At 38.4% G+C, this 18,302-nt stretch overlaps 1 protein-coding gene across 1 annotated transcript in view; it reads left to right on the top strand.

Annotated features, from left to right (window-relative positions):
* PRKD3 (protein kinase D3) overlaps window positions 1–18,302 on the top strand; it is a 44,926-nt gene that overhangs the window by 9,662 nt on the left and 16,962 nt on the right. The window contains exons 3-9 of the mRNA XM_050315304.1: window positions 4,803–4,941; window positions 6,571–6,702; window positions 7,396–7,553; window positions 9,573–9,762; window positions 12,517–12,594; window positions 14,564–14,747; window positions 16,224–16,347. Of these exons, the coding sequence (XP_050171261.1) occupies window positions 4,803–4,941; window positions 6,571–6,702; window positions 7,396–7,553; window positions 9,573–9,762; window positions 12,517–12,594; window positions 14,564–14,747; window positions 16,224–16,347 (1,005 nt within the window). The remainder of the gene's footprint in view (window positions 1–4,802; window positions 4,942–6,570; window positions 6,703–7,395; window positions 7,554–9,572; window positions 9,763–12,516; window positions 12,595–14,563; window positions 14,748–16,223; window positions 16,348–18,302) is intronic.

Raw genomic sequence — 18,302 nt, 5'->3', positions numbered from 1 at the left:
TAATTGAGCGTAAGGAAGGCTATAAAAGCTGTACTTTGCTGCAGTACAAGAGAGAAAAATTTGGTAGTGTACAACTTGAACGTAGTTCAGCTATTGAACATAGTTTAAGCTTTGCGTAAAATTTCTGTTAAAAGATACCACTTGAAATGAACAACTTGTTAATCGATGAGGTTATTCTTGGCCAGCAGTCTGCTCATAGCCTTCTGGCCAAGGTGCTAGCAAGGAATGCTGTATTCCCGAGTGTACTGGGGGAGTGGAAGAGAGAGCAGGACGCTGCACGCCTGTGAGGAGCCAAGCTGCTTGCTTGGAGCTGATTTCTCCCCCCATGGAAGCCCGGCCAGGTGCCTCAGACTTGGGCTCTGACAGGCCACCTGCAGCTCATCAGCGCCGGCCATGCAGAGGGCAGTCAGCCAGTGTTTCCACTGCATGGGTGCACAGGGCTGCAGTGGGGGCAGAGGAGAGTAATCTGGGCTGGGGGGTGGGAAGGAGCAGTCAGGCAGGCATCTTCCTGGTAGGGTCTGTTCTTTTATAACAGTAGGGGATGGGGGCAAGATGGTAAGGAAAGAGCAGGATTTGTTCATCAATCTTGGAAAGTTTTGTTAGGGATGATTGAATCTGACATCCTCCTGGCAGAGGTGAGGCTGCTGCAGCTCTCTTCTCTGTGTCCAATCACGGCCAGTAAGATTGACCACATATTCCCTGTAGGCACCAGCACTTGGATACAGGTTTACAACATGTACAGATGTACACACAGATCGAAACAGATCAACAGTGTGTCTGTCTGTGAGCACTCACATGAGCACAAACAGCACCAGTGGTCTCTGGCTGTACCATTTTCTGGTGGTTCAGGATGAAGGTCTCTTGTTGGGGAAGAAGCCACACAGACACACATTCCCACACCCCCAAGAAGAAAACTATCAACCAAAAAAAAGTGGATGTCTCCAGCAGCCAGGCTCATACACTCTCTGCCAAGTATCAGCTGCTGGATCTTGATCTTTCCAGTTGCTGGCACCTGGATATTCAAGCTCTTGATTTCACTTACTCTAACCTCTCCAGTCACATCACAGGTTCCTCCAACTCTAGTTGCTGATATTCAGACCCCCCATACGCACACATGTGCTCAGAATGAGAGAAAATAATCCAGGGAAATATTTAGAAACTGAATTTAATGAAAGATAGGACAGATGGTGCTGATCATGCACAGGACGTGATCAGACAGGCAATTGTTCAGCCCAACCCTTGTTTACAGGTGATGAGCCTTTTTTAATCTTTTTATCCCTTTAATTTTCCCACATTTATTCCTTCTTTGCCTTTAGTTCCTTCCTCAAACATTCCATAATAAGTACTGTACAATCCAAATTCCCCAGCATTCTATAATCAGTGCCATACCACTGGACAGCAACCCCTCTCAGCCCAAAAGGTGTTTTAGTGTTGACTTGTCTTGATCAGTTTATGTGTGGAAACTGGGTCTGACAATGTCCTGAGAGCCCTGGGAGGGACTGGACAGGGTATCCCTTCCCTGGAGTTCTTAATTTGGTTTCCCACCTGCCCTTGTTTCTCTGTGCTCCCCTGGCTTGTGGAGGTGAGCCTTTGGTGGGCTGATGGCTCCTGTGATGGGTTTGGGAGGACCTGGGCAGGGTGCTGTAGGGGCTGCCTCACCTGCTTGGTTCCTCTGTGTCTGCTTTGTGTGCATGCAGACAAACACCTAACAGGCAGGACAGGTAAAGGACCTGTTGCAGGGTTCCTCAGCTACCACCTTTTCCTGGATTCAGGAAGATCTCGTAGCAACTGCAACTCAGCGTAGAACCAGTGAATAGGTTACTTCTGTTCTTATGCTTTTAGGTTTTGGAATTACTGTTTCAGAACTGGAGATTAGGCATGCACAGTACATAGAAAAATGTGTCCTGGTGAAGTCTTGTCACCTACGATAGAACCTGTATATGGAGCTGTGTTTAGTGAAAGACTCCTTAAACTCAATACTAGCAGAGGTTGCTCTTAAGTCTTGTTAGACCTGGGCTTGTGATTCTGCAGCTCAGTCTAGGAGGTACTAACCAAGCTCAAGCTTGTAAATAGAAGAATTATCTTTTAGGGGGTTAATGTCACAGTTACAAAATCAGGCTATCTTTCACAGTCATTTCATGCATGTGTATATATATTTGTTTTGAAAGAATAGGACAGTAAATTGTCACAACAATATGAGAAGCATTCACGATACACAGCTTAAAAGGTCAGTTTAATTAACTGAGAACCAAATGAGGGTGTTGATGCTAAGAGTTCTAGCAGTCTGCAGTAGATGATTTTGCTTTTTTTACAATATTTTTACTCTGTAGAATTTAATTTTGCATTTGTCTGGAATTTATTTGAAAACCAAATTTCAATTATAGTTGTTATTTACAAACTGTGGAATTAATGTTGATGCTGCTTTCTAAGGAATGTAACATCTCATTATTAATGATTACACTTGCTGTCACAAAGAGGACTTGAGTATTCATCTCTAGTTTATTGTGTCAGCTAATGCTTTTTAGTAATGAAAGTTAATGTAGTAATCCGAGATTTGTACATGAAAAGGGGTAAATGGTGCATATGCAGAATAAATATGGTCATAGCATTTAAATAAGTGCTACTTGGTATGTGATTATGTGATCTCTGGTTACTGGGATTGGGGGAATATGTGCAGGGATGTTCTGGCAGCTGCATGGTATGTTTATGGTCTCAAAGAGTGAAACAAAAAAAAAAAAGAGAGAAACAGTGACATATCTTCATCAAGAGAATGAGACTTAAACCTGTGAAGTATCTTAGAGGTTCCTTAAAATCTGTGGTTTATAGGTGGTTCTGTGAACTTAATACAAAGAGGCAGTAGTTCACCCTGGTTCCCTGGATCATGAGTTGTCCCTCCTGGCAACTGAAAGTAATATTGGCATTAATAAAAAAAAACCGTGTTTATCTGCAGGCAGATACATACCATAGTCGTGTTGATTTTTATCTCCCTTTTGTTGTAAATAAGTTTTCAGCAGCATGATGCAATTGATAGGAGTTATCTTGCGGATACAATTGATGGTAGCATTGAGGTGGTACCTTCCTCTTGTTGATATTAGCATTAAGATATGATACCTAGCTTAACAGTGCATATATCAGGGAACAAAACCTCACAGCACTTATTTTAATGATGTAAATATAACTTGTTTTCTTGTCCATCAAGGCACGGTGGAATTTTGAGTTAGAGCCTAAAGTAGGTTTATGCACTGTTTCACTTATAAAGAACTGTTAGTTTCCTTGAAAGAATTATTAGTGTGCTGTATCTATGCATGCTCTGAATATAAAGCCAAATCCTGTGCATGTTTGAAGAGATACTGAGACATATTTGGGCAGCACAGCTCATTATCAAGCTTTATATTTACTTTCCTAATACAAATGATCTTCGGGAAGTTGGAAAAAGAATACTTCCAAAGACGAACGAAGCAGCCTGCTGCTTTGGCATCAGCCCAGTAAATCAGTTTCTTGATGCTGTGGATTAAATATCTACTGGTATCAGTTTAAATTTGCCAGCTCTGTCTTTTGGTTTTGTGTGTGTTCAGTGGCACAAATTCTGCCTCTCCTTGTGACTGTCCAAGGTGGATAGTATGCTTTCCAGAGCATGGGAATTCTTCAGTATTATGTGTAATGTAATTGTGTAGTGTGAGCAAACCAAAACAGAGAAGAACAACTTGATATTTCTGATAAAATTACTACTGTTGAGAGGACATAATTTTTCTCTGAATGGGAAGACAGTGTGAAAACAATGGATGTGATGGATGCCTTCATTATGTCTCTGATTTGGTAGAACAGGTCTTTGATTAGTTAAGTGTAATTAATATAACACAACCTTCATATGGTTTAGGTCCTATTACTTACTGACTGTGGAAGATCTTAATTACTACGCTGTAGTCTGTTACCTCATTAATTGAAAATTTCTTCTGGGCTTTTCCATATTTCTTTCCTGCATATTTCTTTCCACATTTCTTCCTGTTTTCTTCTGTGTGTTCCTACCTCAAGTTTGAATTCTGGTTTAAGACAAAAAGGTTGCTAATTGAGTGGTACTCATTCATCTCCAGGGTCTGTTCCTGCTCTTTTTTTATGTGAAATATTTGCTTTTAAACTTTTCATTTTAAGAAGTTTTCATTTTAGGAAGTTTTGCTCACACTTGACAATATTTTGAGAAGTAGGGAAAATACAAACCAAGAAAGATTTTTTTTTTTTTCAGTGAAATGTCATGAAAAAAATGACATGTTACTTAGTGTAATTATTTCCTGTATGGATTTGCAGTATTATCTTCTGTCCTTGTGGGGATTTGTGTCTTGAGCTGAATACCTGCCTGACCAGAATATATGTGAAATAAGGATTACAGGTGGTGGTATCCAAGTTAGTGACCTCCATTGGCTTTCACTTACCAGACTGATTATGCAGGTCTGAGAGACTAAAAACCCAAAGAAACAAAAACCTTACCCTTTTTTTTTTTTTCCCCAGCTTTAAAAAGAAGTGTGACTGTTGTGGAGGGAGGGGGACAGGGAAGAAGTTGATGAGTTTCAGCATGTTTTTCTTGGTGTTTTTTGTTTGTTTGTTTTGTTTTTGTCATCATTGTTTGTTTTTCACTTGTTATGCAACATTTTAGTTCAGAAGATCCTTTGTTTCCTCAAAAATAAGCAGATCTATTTTGTTTCCATGAAACACTTAAAACACTTGAGTTATATAGATGTTATTAAAAACATTGATGGATAGGATTATCGAAGAACATGTATAAATTTAGAGTTTGTTTTCTGTTGCAGTTCCCAGAGTGTGGTTTCTTCGGCATGTATGACAAAATTCTCTTGTTCCGTCATGACCTGAACTCAGATAATATTTTGCAACGAATTACATCAGCAGAAGAGATACACGAGGGAGATCTTGTTGAGGTTGTACTCTCTGGTAGGTATTACTGTAACGGTGGAACAATGCTTTATTCAGTAGATTATTAGAAAATAGGACTTTATGGAACACTGTTTTCATGCCTGCCTTAAGCTCTTTGACTTAAGTCTCATATACTTTGGGGTAGAGGTTTCCAAGAAAATCTGAGTGGTACTGGTGCTTCAGTACTCAGTTTTGTTATTTTTTTCGTTGTCCTGTTAATTCTTCTTCTAGTTTATTATTATTAATAAATCTGAATTATACAAATATGGAATTATATCAATACAATATTATAATTACTTAAGGTAAAATGTAGGTTGGATCCAGAATTTGTTCTTCCAACCCTGTCACTGGTTTTCTTTTGCTTACCTCTATTTTTTTGTTCTGTAGTGTTTGCTATTGATGGCTTATACTGCTGTAAGGCTTTATATAAACATAGATGCTGAATCATACCTATAAGAACAGGCTCTTAAGGCTTATTGTTAACCTGTAGTATTCTTCAATAATTGGGACAAAAACCCTTCAGCCCTAACTATTTCTCATTGTATGTGTTTAATCAATACTTATCAAATTCAATCTAAAGAGCAAGCTGTAGTTAAACTAGAAATAAAAGCTGGACTTAGTAACAAGCATTTTTTTAAGACTTTGAGGATAAAGTGCCAGACTGAGGTTACATTTTAGGAAGAGAGACCTCTTGACTCTCATGGGATTAGACTTTTAAATTTGATCAATAAAATATGAATTCCAGAGCCGTAAGGCTGAGTTCCTTGTCTGCATTTCAAGGCCTACTGTTATAGGTGTGTCTGGGATGTTCAGTAATTGATCATCTTGGTTTGAGCTTTTCCTTGCTTCTCGTAAATGGCATGTTTGGAAAATTTGTTGTGTCCTTTGACAGTCTCTGACAGTTTCCTTATAGACAGACAGACAGCAAGACCTGAACTGAGGCATTTTGTAGACATGTAAATCTCTTTCAATAGGGTTTTTTAAAAAAAGAATCTGAATAGGAAGTGTTAGTACCTATTTGATCAAAGAATAGTAGCCATCAGGGCAAGGTGGTGTAAAATACCTTCCTACCCCGCCCCCCCCAATAAACAGGACAAAAATAAGTTAAATATATATCTATGCTTGTTTAAGAAAAAGAACATTATTAGGAAGTTTCCAGTCTTCCATGGAAACTCTATCCCCAGTTCTGTTTTGATACACCAAAAGTTCAATCTAATGAGCTTTTACTGAAAAAGTCCTTTAGAAGATAAAAATCTAACCTGTAGAACTGTCTTTTCTCTGAAAATTTTGTAGATTACAAAAGAGGTTGAAAATTAAGTTGCTCTTTCAAATGTTTGCTGTTATTTTTAGCAAAGCTTCTTGTACTTGCCCTCAACTTAGTGATGTTTTCAACACTGTGACTCATACTGTTGATTAGTTGTGGCCATTAGCCTCCAGAGTCCAATGGATTTTTTTCCTTGATAAAAAAGTTTACTGAAAACCATGTAATGGTTTAAATGTGCATTTAAATGCTATACAGTAATATCCTGATGTCTAAACAGCTCATTAGTGTTCTTTGAATTAGCCATTTTTTCAACAGCATGTTCTTTCCATAAATCCTTGTTGACCCAGTGGTAAGAACCATAACTTACTGCAATTTTTTAAAAGCTTTGGCTACAGTTGAAGACTTCCAGATTCGTCCTCATGCACTTTATGTGCATTCCTACAAGGCTCCAACTTTTTGTGACTACTGCGGAGAGATGCTTTGGGGTTTGGTACGACAAGGATTAAAATGTGAAGGTAAGTCTATGATATTTAGTATATTTGTGTGTGTATATATCCGTATAAGATAAGGAAGAAAAAAATTGTGTCGTGTTTGGTGTATTAGCAAGTGATAAATGTATTATTTCATTGTTGGAAGGGTTTGTGCATCAGAAAACCTGAGTTCTGATCTTGGCATTAACACAAACTGTGTGTGACCTTGGACAAATGACTTAAGAAGTGTTCTTGTTTCCCACTTTGAAACAAATAACTAGCTTATGACCATGTACTCTTTGCACAAGGAGCACGCACTCTGGAGAGACTCCCAAAGGGGAATCCCTTTCCTTATGGCTTTTGTCCAGTTGGCTGCTGAGCGCTCTGCAGCCTGCTGTCAGGTACTGAAGCTGCCTTCTCACTGGCTTCTCTCTGGCTCTGTGCTCCAAAGTGGGGGAGTGATGAAAGCCTCCTGGTGGTGGGAGATCAGCGCTTCCAAGTCTTAGACCTTGTTTCTAGAGCTGGGCTTACTGGAGACCAGTACAATAATAAGTACTGCAGAAAAAGCTGTTTCTGTGAATTGCATCAAGAATCCTAAAGAGAATTTAACACAACACTCTATTTCTGCTTTTACAATTTTTGGGTCATCTTTTTAAAACTGCTTTGTCAAAACATTAGTACAGTTTTTGTTACTTTGAATGTTGGGAGTTTTTTTGAATGAAAAACCTACTCTTCCAGGTTGTGGTTTAAACTACCATAAAAGATGTGCCTTCAAGATTCCAAACAACTGCAGTGGAGTGAGAAAGAGGCGTCTGTCTAACGTGTCTTTACCAGGAGCAGGGCTTTCGGTTCCAAGACCAGCACAAGCTGAACACACATCCTCTGCCTCTGAAGAAGTATGTAATGTTAAAGGGAAAGCAATTTCTGCTATTGAATTGTTATTTAGCCTTTCACTTATGGTTATATGAACTCTGAGAACTTTGGTTTCAGAGTGATAAAACATCTTGCCTTCTTTGTAATACAAATTCATTCTGTAATTATGGTATCAGTATAAAATAGTTACTTGGCTAAAGGGATACAAATTGTAAACTTTTTTGCTGGGGAGGAGAGAGTGTTCCTGATATGCTGTTAAGCTTTTCACAGAGTTAATCTAAAAAGCCCCAAGCCCTATCAAGGAGGGTGTAGGGGATCAAGGGCTTACAGTAAAAACAGTCATTCATAGGAGTTCCTTTTTATAATGGTTATGATGATTGCTGAGAGGTTATCAATTATACTGCAACTATATTGGGATCATAGGACAGGCAGTGATTAGATGCACTTGTTTGATTGTGCCTTAGTCTTTTCTACTTATCTGTTACTTTACAGTTTAATCATAGTTTAAAATACAAATTGTATAGTCTAGTTCAAGAACATATTTTTTTTAGCTAGAGGCTATAAAAACCTAGTCATGAAAAATTTTCTGATGTTTATAACTACTGATAAGATTTATCCAGTGAACATAGAATTGTAACCATTTACCACAGAATTTAACTTTGATTTCTATGTGCATGTTTAGTACCTCTTCAATATCTCTTCTTTGTTATACTCAACGCCTCTTCTATTTTATTGGCTAAAGTTTTTCTTTTAGCTTAATTTCAAAGATTTTTTTTTAGGGGATTAATTTCAAAATAATTTTTAAATTGTCTAAATATTCTTGCCTAACAGGCATGCCATACATTGGTTTTAAAAACTGATAGCTTGAGGTAGTGATTGGAATTTGGTTTGCCTACCTCCAGTGTTTTCCATTTTATCCTCCATACGGGGGTCTGTATGTGCTGTCTGTGAACCTTGTCAGTGCTTAAGAAATAAAAAAAAGTAATGAGTAAATTTTTACCATTTTATCTTCTGTGGAAATAAAGGTTCATACCTGCTTTCCTGCTCTCTGTAAGGCTTTTCCATCTGGTGTTTTTTTGGTTTTGTTTTACAATACCAGCATGTTCTCTTAAAGCTTCTTGGCCAGGTTGCTTTCTATCTGGTCACTTTGAGTCAACACCTCCCTTACAACCCCACAGACTTTTTTTCATTCACCAGCAACCCCAAGTCCCTCTCAGCAGAGCTGCTCTCCATCTGTCCATCCCCCAGCCTGTGTTGATACCAGGGGTTGCCCTGACTCAGGTGCATCACCTTGCACTTGGCCTTGTTGAACTGCCTGAGATTCCCATAAGGCCCACTTCTTGAGCTTGTCCAGGTCCCTCTGTATGGCATCCTGTCCCTCTGGTGTGTCAGCTGCAACACTCAGCCTGGTGACATCTGCAAACTTGCTGAGGGTGGACTCAATCCCACTGTTGGTGTCAATGATGAAGATATTTAATAGCACTGGTCCCAATATGAGCCCCTGAGGGACAACACTTTTCACTGATGTCTGTTGAGACACAGCCATTGCCCACTACCCTCTGGATATGACTGTCCAAGCAATTCCTTATCCACCTAAAAGTCCACCTATTGAATCTGTCTTTCCAATTTAGAGTGAAGGATGTGGTTGTGTCAAAGGCTTTACAGAAGTCAGATAAATGATATCTGTAGCCCTTCCCTTGCCTACTGATGTAGTCACTTCACTGTAGAGAGCCACTAGTTTGGTCAGGCAGGACTTGCCCTTGATGAAGCCATGCTTGCTCTGTCTCAAGTCACCTTCCTTTCCTCCATGTGCCTTAGCATAGCTTCTAGTAGAATCTGCTCCATGATATTCCCAGGCACAGAGGTGAGGCTGGTAGGTCAATCCGTTCCCAGAATCCTCCTTTCAAACCTGTTTAAAAATGGGTGCTTTGTTTGCCCTTTCACAGTTACCACAGACTTAGCCTAACAGCTCTAACTTTTCAAAGCAGTCGTGGCAGTAAAACTGTTTTTGGTGCACATTACGTACACCTTCTTTATTCCAGCGCTGCTGCCCAGAACCAAGTAAGAGGATTCCCTCTTGGAGTGGCCGCCCCATCTGGATGGAAAAGATGGTGCTTTGCAGAGTGAAGGTTCCACACACCTTTGCTGTTCACTCCTACACTCGTCCCACCATATGCCAGTACTGCAAACGGCTGCTTAAGGGCCTTTTTCGCCAAGGAATGCAGTGTAAAGGTAAAAATTTCATTTGCTGCTGCAGTGATAAATTTCAATAAAGGTCTTGTATTTAAAACTAATTTCATCTAAGGTGGTTTGCATACTGCAAAATAGGGCAGTGTAATTTTTGAAAAATTGCATAATTTTGAGAAGATTACAGCAACTGTCATTTTCGTTTTAATAGACTGCACATTGTACATTTTTCTGAAAAGTAAGATTTAATCATATGTGGATTGAGAAGACCTTAATTCTAGAAGGATAATAATGAATTAATAAAAGTGGGAAATGCTTCCTTTTGTTCATTGCCTGTCTTCTAGACTCATCACAAAAGAATTTGCGAGTTTTCTTTCTGTTTTTCTAGTACAGGATACTGGTTACTATCTTTTGGAAATATTTTATACCGATAGGTGCCTATCCTGAACCAGCTTAGACTTCATCAGCTGCATGGTTTTTATGTAACATATGTTAACATGCAAGGCCTCGGTTCTCAGACTCTTCCATGCAGTTCCTTGGGCATAACTGTGACACTGTGATGATCTCCTGCCTCTTTATGGCTCGATAGTGCAGATCTATCAGCTTTGTTGCAGGAAACAAAAACCTTGTGATGAATCATAAACATGATTATGGACAGGATTTTGCATTTTTCATACGTGAGTTTGTCAAACGTGGATACCAAAGGTCAGCGTTTTGAGAGAGGTCACTTAGTACATTTTCAATTTGCTTTATTACAGGAGAGAAAAAAAATTTAAGCTTACAGCTGTGTTAACATTTTTTTACTAAAAATACTGCTGTCTCATGTAAATGAGGAAGTAGTTTTATCTTTCGTTTCTGTTATTAATTTGCAGTCTTTGTAGTCTGTTTGAAGTCTGCATCCTGAACTGTTTTTGATTTTTTTTTTCCAGTGAGTGTGTGTCTTGTATACATGTAATGCATAAATAATGAAGCCTGAAAAAGGTGCTTTGCAGTTTTAATGTATAGATGCTGCAGACCACATACAGTTACTGTGACTATATCCAGCTGAACAAGTGGGGCTACCACATCAGTTTCAGGAAAATGAGTGATACTGGATAAAAGTAGCATTTATGTATGGAAAACAAACTTAAAGAAATGTTATGTGTATGCATGGGACAGAAGGAAGTGTATTCATAGGTCTCTATTTATGCAGTATGATCATATACTTATTTTTATTATATCAGGACTTGATATCAAACAATCCAAATATTTTCATACTACCTTCTCCTACAAATTCTTAAGGTTTCCCACCAATTTCCTTGTGTGCATTCCCAAAGCTTGGGATCTTTCAGCAGTCTTATGTTCCTGAGTACCCACAAGAGCCCTGGATTTTTTGAATTCATCCAGGCTACTACTTGGACTCTGAGGATGATCTTTGGGATGTTAAGTCTGTGTTTGTGGTAATAAATTAAATGTGCACAGAAACATTCCTGGACACTGAGATCAGCTGGGACAAAGTGATCTGTGTTCATGAACACATTTTCTTAGCATCCCAGCCTGGGTGGCTCTGTGCAGACTGCCTGTTCTGAGCAATTTCATAGGATGCTCTGGTTTATGAGCTAGACCTTGGAACTGTTTGAGATTGTGCTAATGCTGTGGGCCAAAAGCATGCCAGGGGATATTTGTAACTATTTACTAGACTAGAGAGTTGTATTGTAGTATCCAAAAATGTTTCTGAACGTAGTTTAATTTGTTAGGATTGATTCGGTCTTCTAGTTCCCTGACAAGGTTTGAAATGTCTCTTTCTTCCAGCACCCTTCAAACTAGTGAAGTAATTGTATTCCATACTATGGACTGAAACCATTACTATAAAAAAGACAGTTCATGGGTCTCTTAGGATGCATCCTTCCAGGCACTCAGAAGCTGAACAGTATTGTGTTCTGCTCTAGAATTTGGCTTCTCTGCTACAAAACATGGAGAAATAATGACTTTTCTCTTGTCTGGTCTTAAAAGGAAAACACATTGAGCTTGCTTTAGATAGCAAAAAGAGGCTAAATTATCAGTGTGAAAACAGTTGGGGGGGCAATAGGGAGTTTTGAAATTCATGGTGATGATAGAGTTGAAAATTACAGGGATGGTACTAATAAAGCAAATTCCTGTTAATACCACTGATGTTGTTCAGGAGGCTGCATCAGATACCTCAGGTACAGAAATGGCATGCATCCAGGTTAGATTCCATCTCCATGTCAGGCCAAATATGGTCATAATGTTTTTCTGTCTGCCCTGTGTAAGCAGACAGAAATGGAGCTTCAGTAGTCAGCCAGATCTGTAACCCAAATGGTAGGGGAACTGGACTTTGGTATTTACTGCAGAAGACATTTGCTCTATGATATAGGTGTGTGATCTTAGAGCCTCTGATGTCTGCAAATCTTAGTTGGCAGGTGGGGAAAAATGTTAGAGATGAGATATTTAAATCATATAGGAATGGAAAAAAGGATGTGGATCAAATGAGAGAATGGGAAAAATTACATCATGATGGAAAAAATAGCTACAGAGAAAGCGAGAGAAGTAGAAGACTATTTTGTACTGGAAGGGGAAGTGCTGACATAATAAATAGTGGTGGGACAAATCAACATGTGACATCAGGATAAGATTGTTAATTTCCTCCTGAAGGTGACCTCACTGGTGCTGTCTTTAGTTACATGCAAATATATGAATCTGAACTGAAGCTTGTGTTTGGATGTAGTGAATTGATAGAATGTTAGTGTCTGAGTAGGAGTGAGGTTCTGATATCATGGGCTTATTTATCTTTTGGTTTAGATTGCAGATTCAACTGTCACAAACGCTGTGCATCTAAAGTACCTCGAGATTGTCTTGGAGAGGTGATTTTCAATGGAGGTAAGATGAGAAACATGCTCTCACATACTGACAGATCTTTTTAGGCTGAACAAGATGCATTAGCATTTGTTTCTGTCATCTTTGGGTATTTTACATTTTTTAATTTTATCTTCTCAGTTTTTTCACCTGTGGTCACTGAAAATGACGAAGTTTTGCTGTAAAACTTACACTCTGATGACTTAAATTTTACTTATCCAGTCTTGGCAAGTTCAGTATGCTTTGCTTGAGTTTGCTCAAGGGAAATGAAAAATCAAGAAGTCATCCCAATGTACACAGTTTAAACATCTGTTGTGATTAGTAGGCTCATTGTTCACTATAAAATATGTATTTTAAAATGTAAATATTGGAAGACAAGTACCAGTTTTTATGACTTTCTCCATGATTTTTAGTAGCCCAGCAGTTTAGGGGATGAAGGAGAAAGAAAAAAAAACAACCCAAGGCAAACCAAAACAAAGAAACCCACTCTAAATTTTGGAAACCTCAGTGAAGCAGGACTAGTTTTCTGAATAGACCTTGCAGAATTAAAAGAGGAATGTGGGAAATAGTTTGTGGAAGAATTTTTAGTGTCTTACTCTTTTAAGTTTTAGATCAGCGTTAAGTTGATAAAATGTGCTGACAGGAAGGTGCATTAAGAACTGGTTGAAAGGATGGGCCTATAGGGTGGTTCTCAGTGGTATACAGTCTAGTTGAGGGCTGGGAACTAGTGGTGTCCTCAGGGGCCAATATTGGGTCCAGTCCTGTTCAACATCTTAATTAATGATCTGGATGATGGGGCAGAGTGTACCCTCAGCAGGTTTGCTGGTGATACGCCAGAGGGTTGTGCAGGCATCCAGAGGGACTTCAACAGGCTGGAGAAATGAACTCGGGGATTGTGAGACCAGAGGACCTTCAGAGGTCCCCTCCAACTTCAACCTATTCTGTGATTGTGTTGTCTTGACCCTTGTCACCCATATTTTTGAGTGGAACAAAATTGGTGACACACAGCAGATCGCACCAAACTGTACAACTTGATTCAGAGGCCTGGGCGGCAGCTCTGTTAACCATTGCAAAATGTATTCCATCCATTCATGCCTGCCTTCTCCAGCTCCAAGGCTCTTCCCTGGATCTTGAGGTTGGTGACCATGAACAGTAATGTGCAACATGATGTTGCTGCAGCCTGCTTTTACCACTCTTGTGATGCTAAGGTGCTAGGGCACATAGTTTGGGAACTATGTTTTCATATAATTCTTCTGTGGATGTAAGGAGTCATTTAGTTTTTGTTCTTTCTCCCGTTCTTAAATTGAGTTTGGGTCAGATAAAAAAAAACACAAACGAAAACCCCCAAACCAACCAACCAACCAAAAAAAAACTCACACCTCAAAAAAAGGCTCCAGATCAAGGTATTTTATATCTTAATTCTTAGTTTTCCACAGTACCAAGTTGTACAGCTTTTGGAAATACTAAACTTCTGCCAGCAGAAAATCAGATGCGAATAAGATCTGTTCTGCTTTTCTCTTTTCCTGCGATACCACAGGCCCCCCTGTTCTGTCTTACTTCTGTTATTATGGGCTACAAGGGCAATGACAGTAGGAGTTGGGTTTCTGTTGATGGAGAATTTCATTTGCACAGAAATAGTTCTCTGGGTCATCTCTAGCCATCAGAAGGTTACTTTGTCCTCATTACTTGTGGAACAGAATTACATAATGAGATTTAGGTTTAGACTTTAAGCTATTCACTATGTTTCTTTCAATATGATTCTTGTTTTGGTTGAGTCTCTCTTACTTTGGCATTTAGCAAAAACAAATTGATACCATTCATTAGCATACTCTGCATTGTTCAGCAAAAACGTGAAGATTTTACATTTTGGGATTGTACTTTAATGTTTATTTGCATAAACGTGAACTGAAGAAAAAAATCTGTGGGTTTTGAGGGATTTTAGTACTTTTTTAAAATGTGTGTTTGAAATAATATCTGAATCACGTGTTTCCAGAACCTGCTAGCCCAGGCCAGGATTTGGATATGCCAATGGAAGTCGATAGCAGTGAAATGAACAGTGATGGTAGTCGAGTTCTAGATGATGCTGAAGAGCCCTCTCCTCCAGAGGACAAAATCTTCTTTATGGATCCATCTGACCTTGATGCTGACAAAGATGAGGAAGCTGTCAAAACAATCAGGTAAATCATAAGGTGGATGTACTTTTTTCAATATTGTGATTAAAATGTGTCTGATTAGCCCAGTTTCACTACTGAAAGTGTTTGTTTTTCATTTGTGTGGGTTTTGGTTTTGTTTTTTTTACTTGAAAATACTTTGTAAAGTTCTCCTGTCTCAAGAAAAGCTGAAACATAAATAAATTAAAAGAATATAGACTCTTCTAATTGCAAAAAGTGTTGTGCTATAACTGTTCAAAGCATGGTAAAACTTACAGCTTAACAAGGCTAATACACGATTAAGGTTTTTGTGACTTTAGCCTTTTTTAGTTACTGTTATATATATGTGGATTTAAAAGGAATTAGTTGAGATATTGTAATATTTGCATCATAGTCTATATGCATTTTAGGCAAAAGTGAGCTTTATTTATCTTGAATGTGATTTTTTGTCCAATTACTGTTACATAGTTCCTTAAATCAAGTTTGGTCTTTTTACTTGCTGTATTATTCTGAATAGTGTCATGCTGATTTTCTTAGTAATTCTTAATGACATAAGAGTGGTTATATTTGGTCAAGCTAAAGGTCATTGCATCTCAGGACCTTAACAGCAAATTTGTGAGGAAGAGCATATAATGATACCTTCCCAACTTTCAGTGATTTATAGCTCAAGGACTTCCTGAGTTGGAAGTAGCATTTACCTCTAAGGAGGATTTTTCCATTTATTTCTGATCAGATTTGAAACAATTCAGGTTTTTTGGCATGTACAGCATCCTGTAGCCAATTCTATAGTGTAACTGTGTGCCGTGTTAAAGCATCTTTACATTTTTGGGTTCGAATCTACCGGTGATTTTGTTTATTTACAAATGCTTGTTAGTGGCACATGTAGGAGCTCTGGTAGACAGGCAGCTTGGTGGTTGATTTCATCTTCAGTGCCATTCAGACCTGTACATTTAACTAATGACTCTCTCTGAGTATTAGACACTGTCAAATCCTTGTCTGCAGGACAGTTAATATCCTTTAGTGTTGATGGAATTTTCTAGTGCAGTTGTGATTTGAATTAACACACCCTTTTGTATTTTCATAAACTGAAAGTATGCTTAGATAGGGAGCTTCGTTAGTGACCATATTAAGAAACAGCAAAGTCAACTTACATAAACAAGAGAAAATAATAGTTATGCTGATGTTAATTATATTTTTATGCTGTATTAAGACAACCTGTCTCAGCAAAGTGTTTTGAGAGAGGATGATTCCTGTAGGTCTCCTCGCTCTTGTGTGGTTCTTCTGTGTTCCTCAGAGTAATTAATTACTGCAATACTTGCCCTAGGAGAGCTAGTGGGAGCTAATCAATACCTCATCAATTTCATCCATCAACTAAATTTGTATGGGAAGAAGAGGTGCCTGTTCCTGAAAAGTATGGACTAAATGTGTAGTACTGATATAACTGCAGTACTGTTGTATTTTAACTTGTTACATATTCAATTGTTATTTCTTTTTATTTTTTAGTCCTTCAACAAGCAATAATATTCCTCTCATGCGAGTTGTACAGTCAATCAAACACACAAAGAGGAAGAGCAGTACAATGGTGAAAGAAGGATGGATGGTTCACTATACTAGTAGAGACAACCTGGTCAGTTACTTTAGTTTCTTCCTACATTAAGTTAATTCTCTAAACCAGTGTATTTTATTTCTAATTTAGATATTCTGATTTACAGTATCACTTTAAAGACCTGAGCTATGATGTTAATTATAAAGAAATGTGGTGCAAGGGAGAAACTAGTTTATTCAAAATTCTTCCTGTGGTGATTGAACAGTAGTTTTCCTTCTCCCCTTTAGGAAGGAAAAGCATCTCCAGATTGTCTCAAATGAATTGCATGTGTAGTATTTTGGCTTTCCTGAGATGATAATTTGGAATAATTTGCTTATATCTTTTTTCTCTTTAGCAGTTGAACTAAATATTTGTATCTTTTTAAAATTCTATTACAAAAAGGATAGAAATCATTACCAAATGATGAGTATTGAAGTGGTTGACAATATTATTCTAATGATCTAGGTGTTTTATAAATATTTATGTGTAGATATGGGAGCTCTTTATTCCTCTAGCAATTTACTCTACCCAAAAGTAAGTATTATTGAATACCAGCCCCTCCCCCTGAACAAACTCTCTATTCCTCTTGATGTCAGTGGAATAAAGAGTTGTGGCTTGACTGTATGTCCTTGGTCATGGATGCATCCTCCAAAAAGACTGTGGTGGTTGTTGCCCATGCTACCAATAACGATCTCTTAATTAAGCCCTCTTAGGCAAGCTCCTTGGTTTTGTGTATTGAGGAGGAAGACCAGGAAGAGTAACAGGGTTCCTTAATGTTATCTGATGAGAGAAAGGGAATCCTCTTGTCTGTTGGGAGATGAATGAAAAAGATGAAGTCAAGAAGTTCCCAGATCTTGTGAAAATTATGTCATATTGAGACTGTTCATGAAAGGCAGCATACATACATTTGCATTCTTTATCACTGTAGCATCTGATTGAACGGGACTTAGGGAATTTAGAGAAGCAAAGTTACTTAAGCTCTGCTGAAATCAAGCTGAGGGGTCATAATACTTAGGTTACTGTAATATTTTCACTTCTTGTGATCATCAGCTAAACTGACCACTGTAAGTGGTCTGTCAAAAACTGCCTTACAAAGCATTTCTTTCAGGTGCAGTTTCTAATAACTAGATGTATTTATCACAATCCAGAATAAGTATCTAACATATTTCAGAGGAGATTAAAGTTAAGGCTACATAACAGTCACAATTATCATCAGCTGGTTATGGAAGAACTAAGGCCAGGTAGCAGACAAAGGTGAACAGTTCTAGCAGAACTGTTCAGTGCAGACCTGGTATTCAACTCTGATTTAAACTTTCAGTACATGTTTTTCCATGGACTTTTTTTGAGCCTCCTCATAGAATGGTGATCAGATGATACATCTGAGGTTAGTTTGATTTTCCTCATCTGTCAGTCTTCTCATCTGTCAGTACTGCTGCTACCTTGATGACATCTACTGAAAAAGGCCATTCAAATAAGGTGGAGTATTCTGACCCCAAGCAACGTACCTTCAGCCAAACAAGATCTCATAGAGCTTCCTAATGGGAGGAGACTTCCGTACTAGGCATTACAACATCGGCTATTTCCCTTGACTGCTCCGTTCTCAGCAATGTCAGGCTGTTTCCTATTCCTGAGACAACTTGGGCTTTCTGTCAGTTCCCAATGTTCATTTTAACAGCAGTGTCTGTATGCTTCTTGTGGTCTCTGGATAACAAGATATTTCACTCTTTATAACATGAAGTTTCTGTGTCATCATCTATATTCTTTTCCTGACCCTGAGCCCATCCTTTCTCAGAATAGGATATGGGGCAGATTTTGAATCCCTGAGTAAGTTACCAATCTGTTCCTTAATTGCCCTCCTCCAAAGTCTTTCCTGATTCGTGATTTAATAAAGAGTATGTATGTCCAAAGGACAGGTTTAGTCTTGTGGTTTCACCCATTTTCCATTCAGTGCTGTCTGGGAATTCCTTTTAGTTAAATCCATTCCCAACTGAGCTTAC

The sequence above is a fragment of the Myiozetetes cayanensis genome, unplaced genomic scaffold (assembly GCF_022539395.1).
Source record: "Myiozetetes cayanensis isolate MyiCay16 unplaced genomic scaffold, myiCay2020 scf2-11, whole genome shotgun sequence".
NCBI lineage: Eukaryota > Metazoa > Chordata > Aves > Passeriformes > Tyrannidae > Myiozetetes > Myiozetetes cayanensis.
Note: the sequence above shows the minus strand (reverse complement) of the source record. Positions and strands in the feature narration are given on the sequence as shown.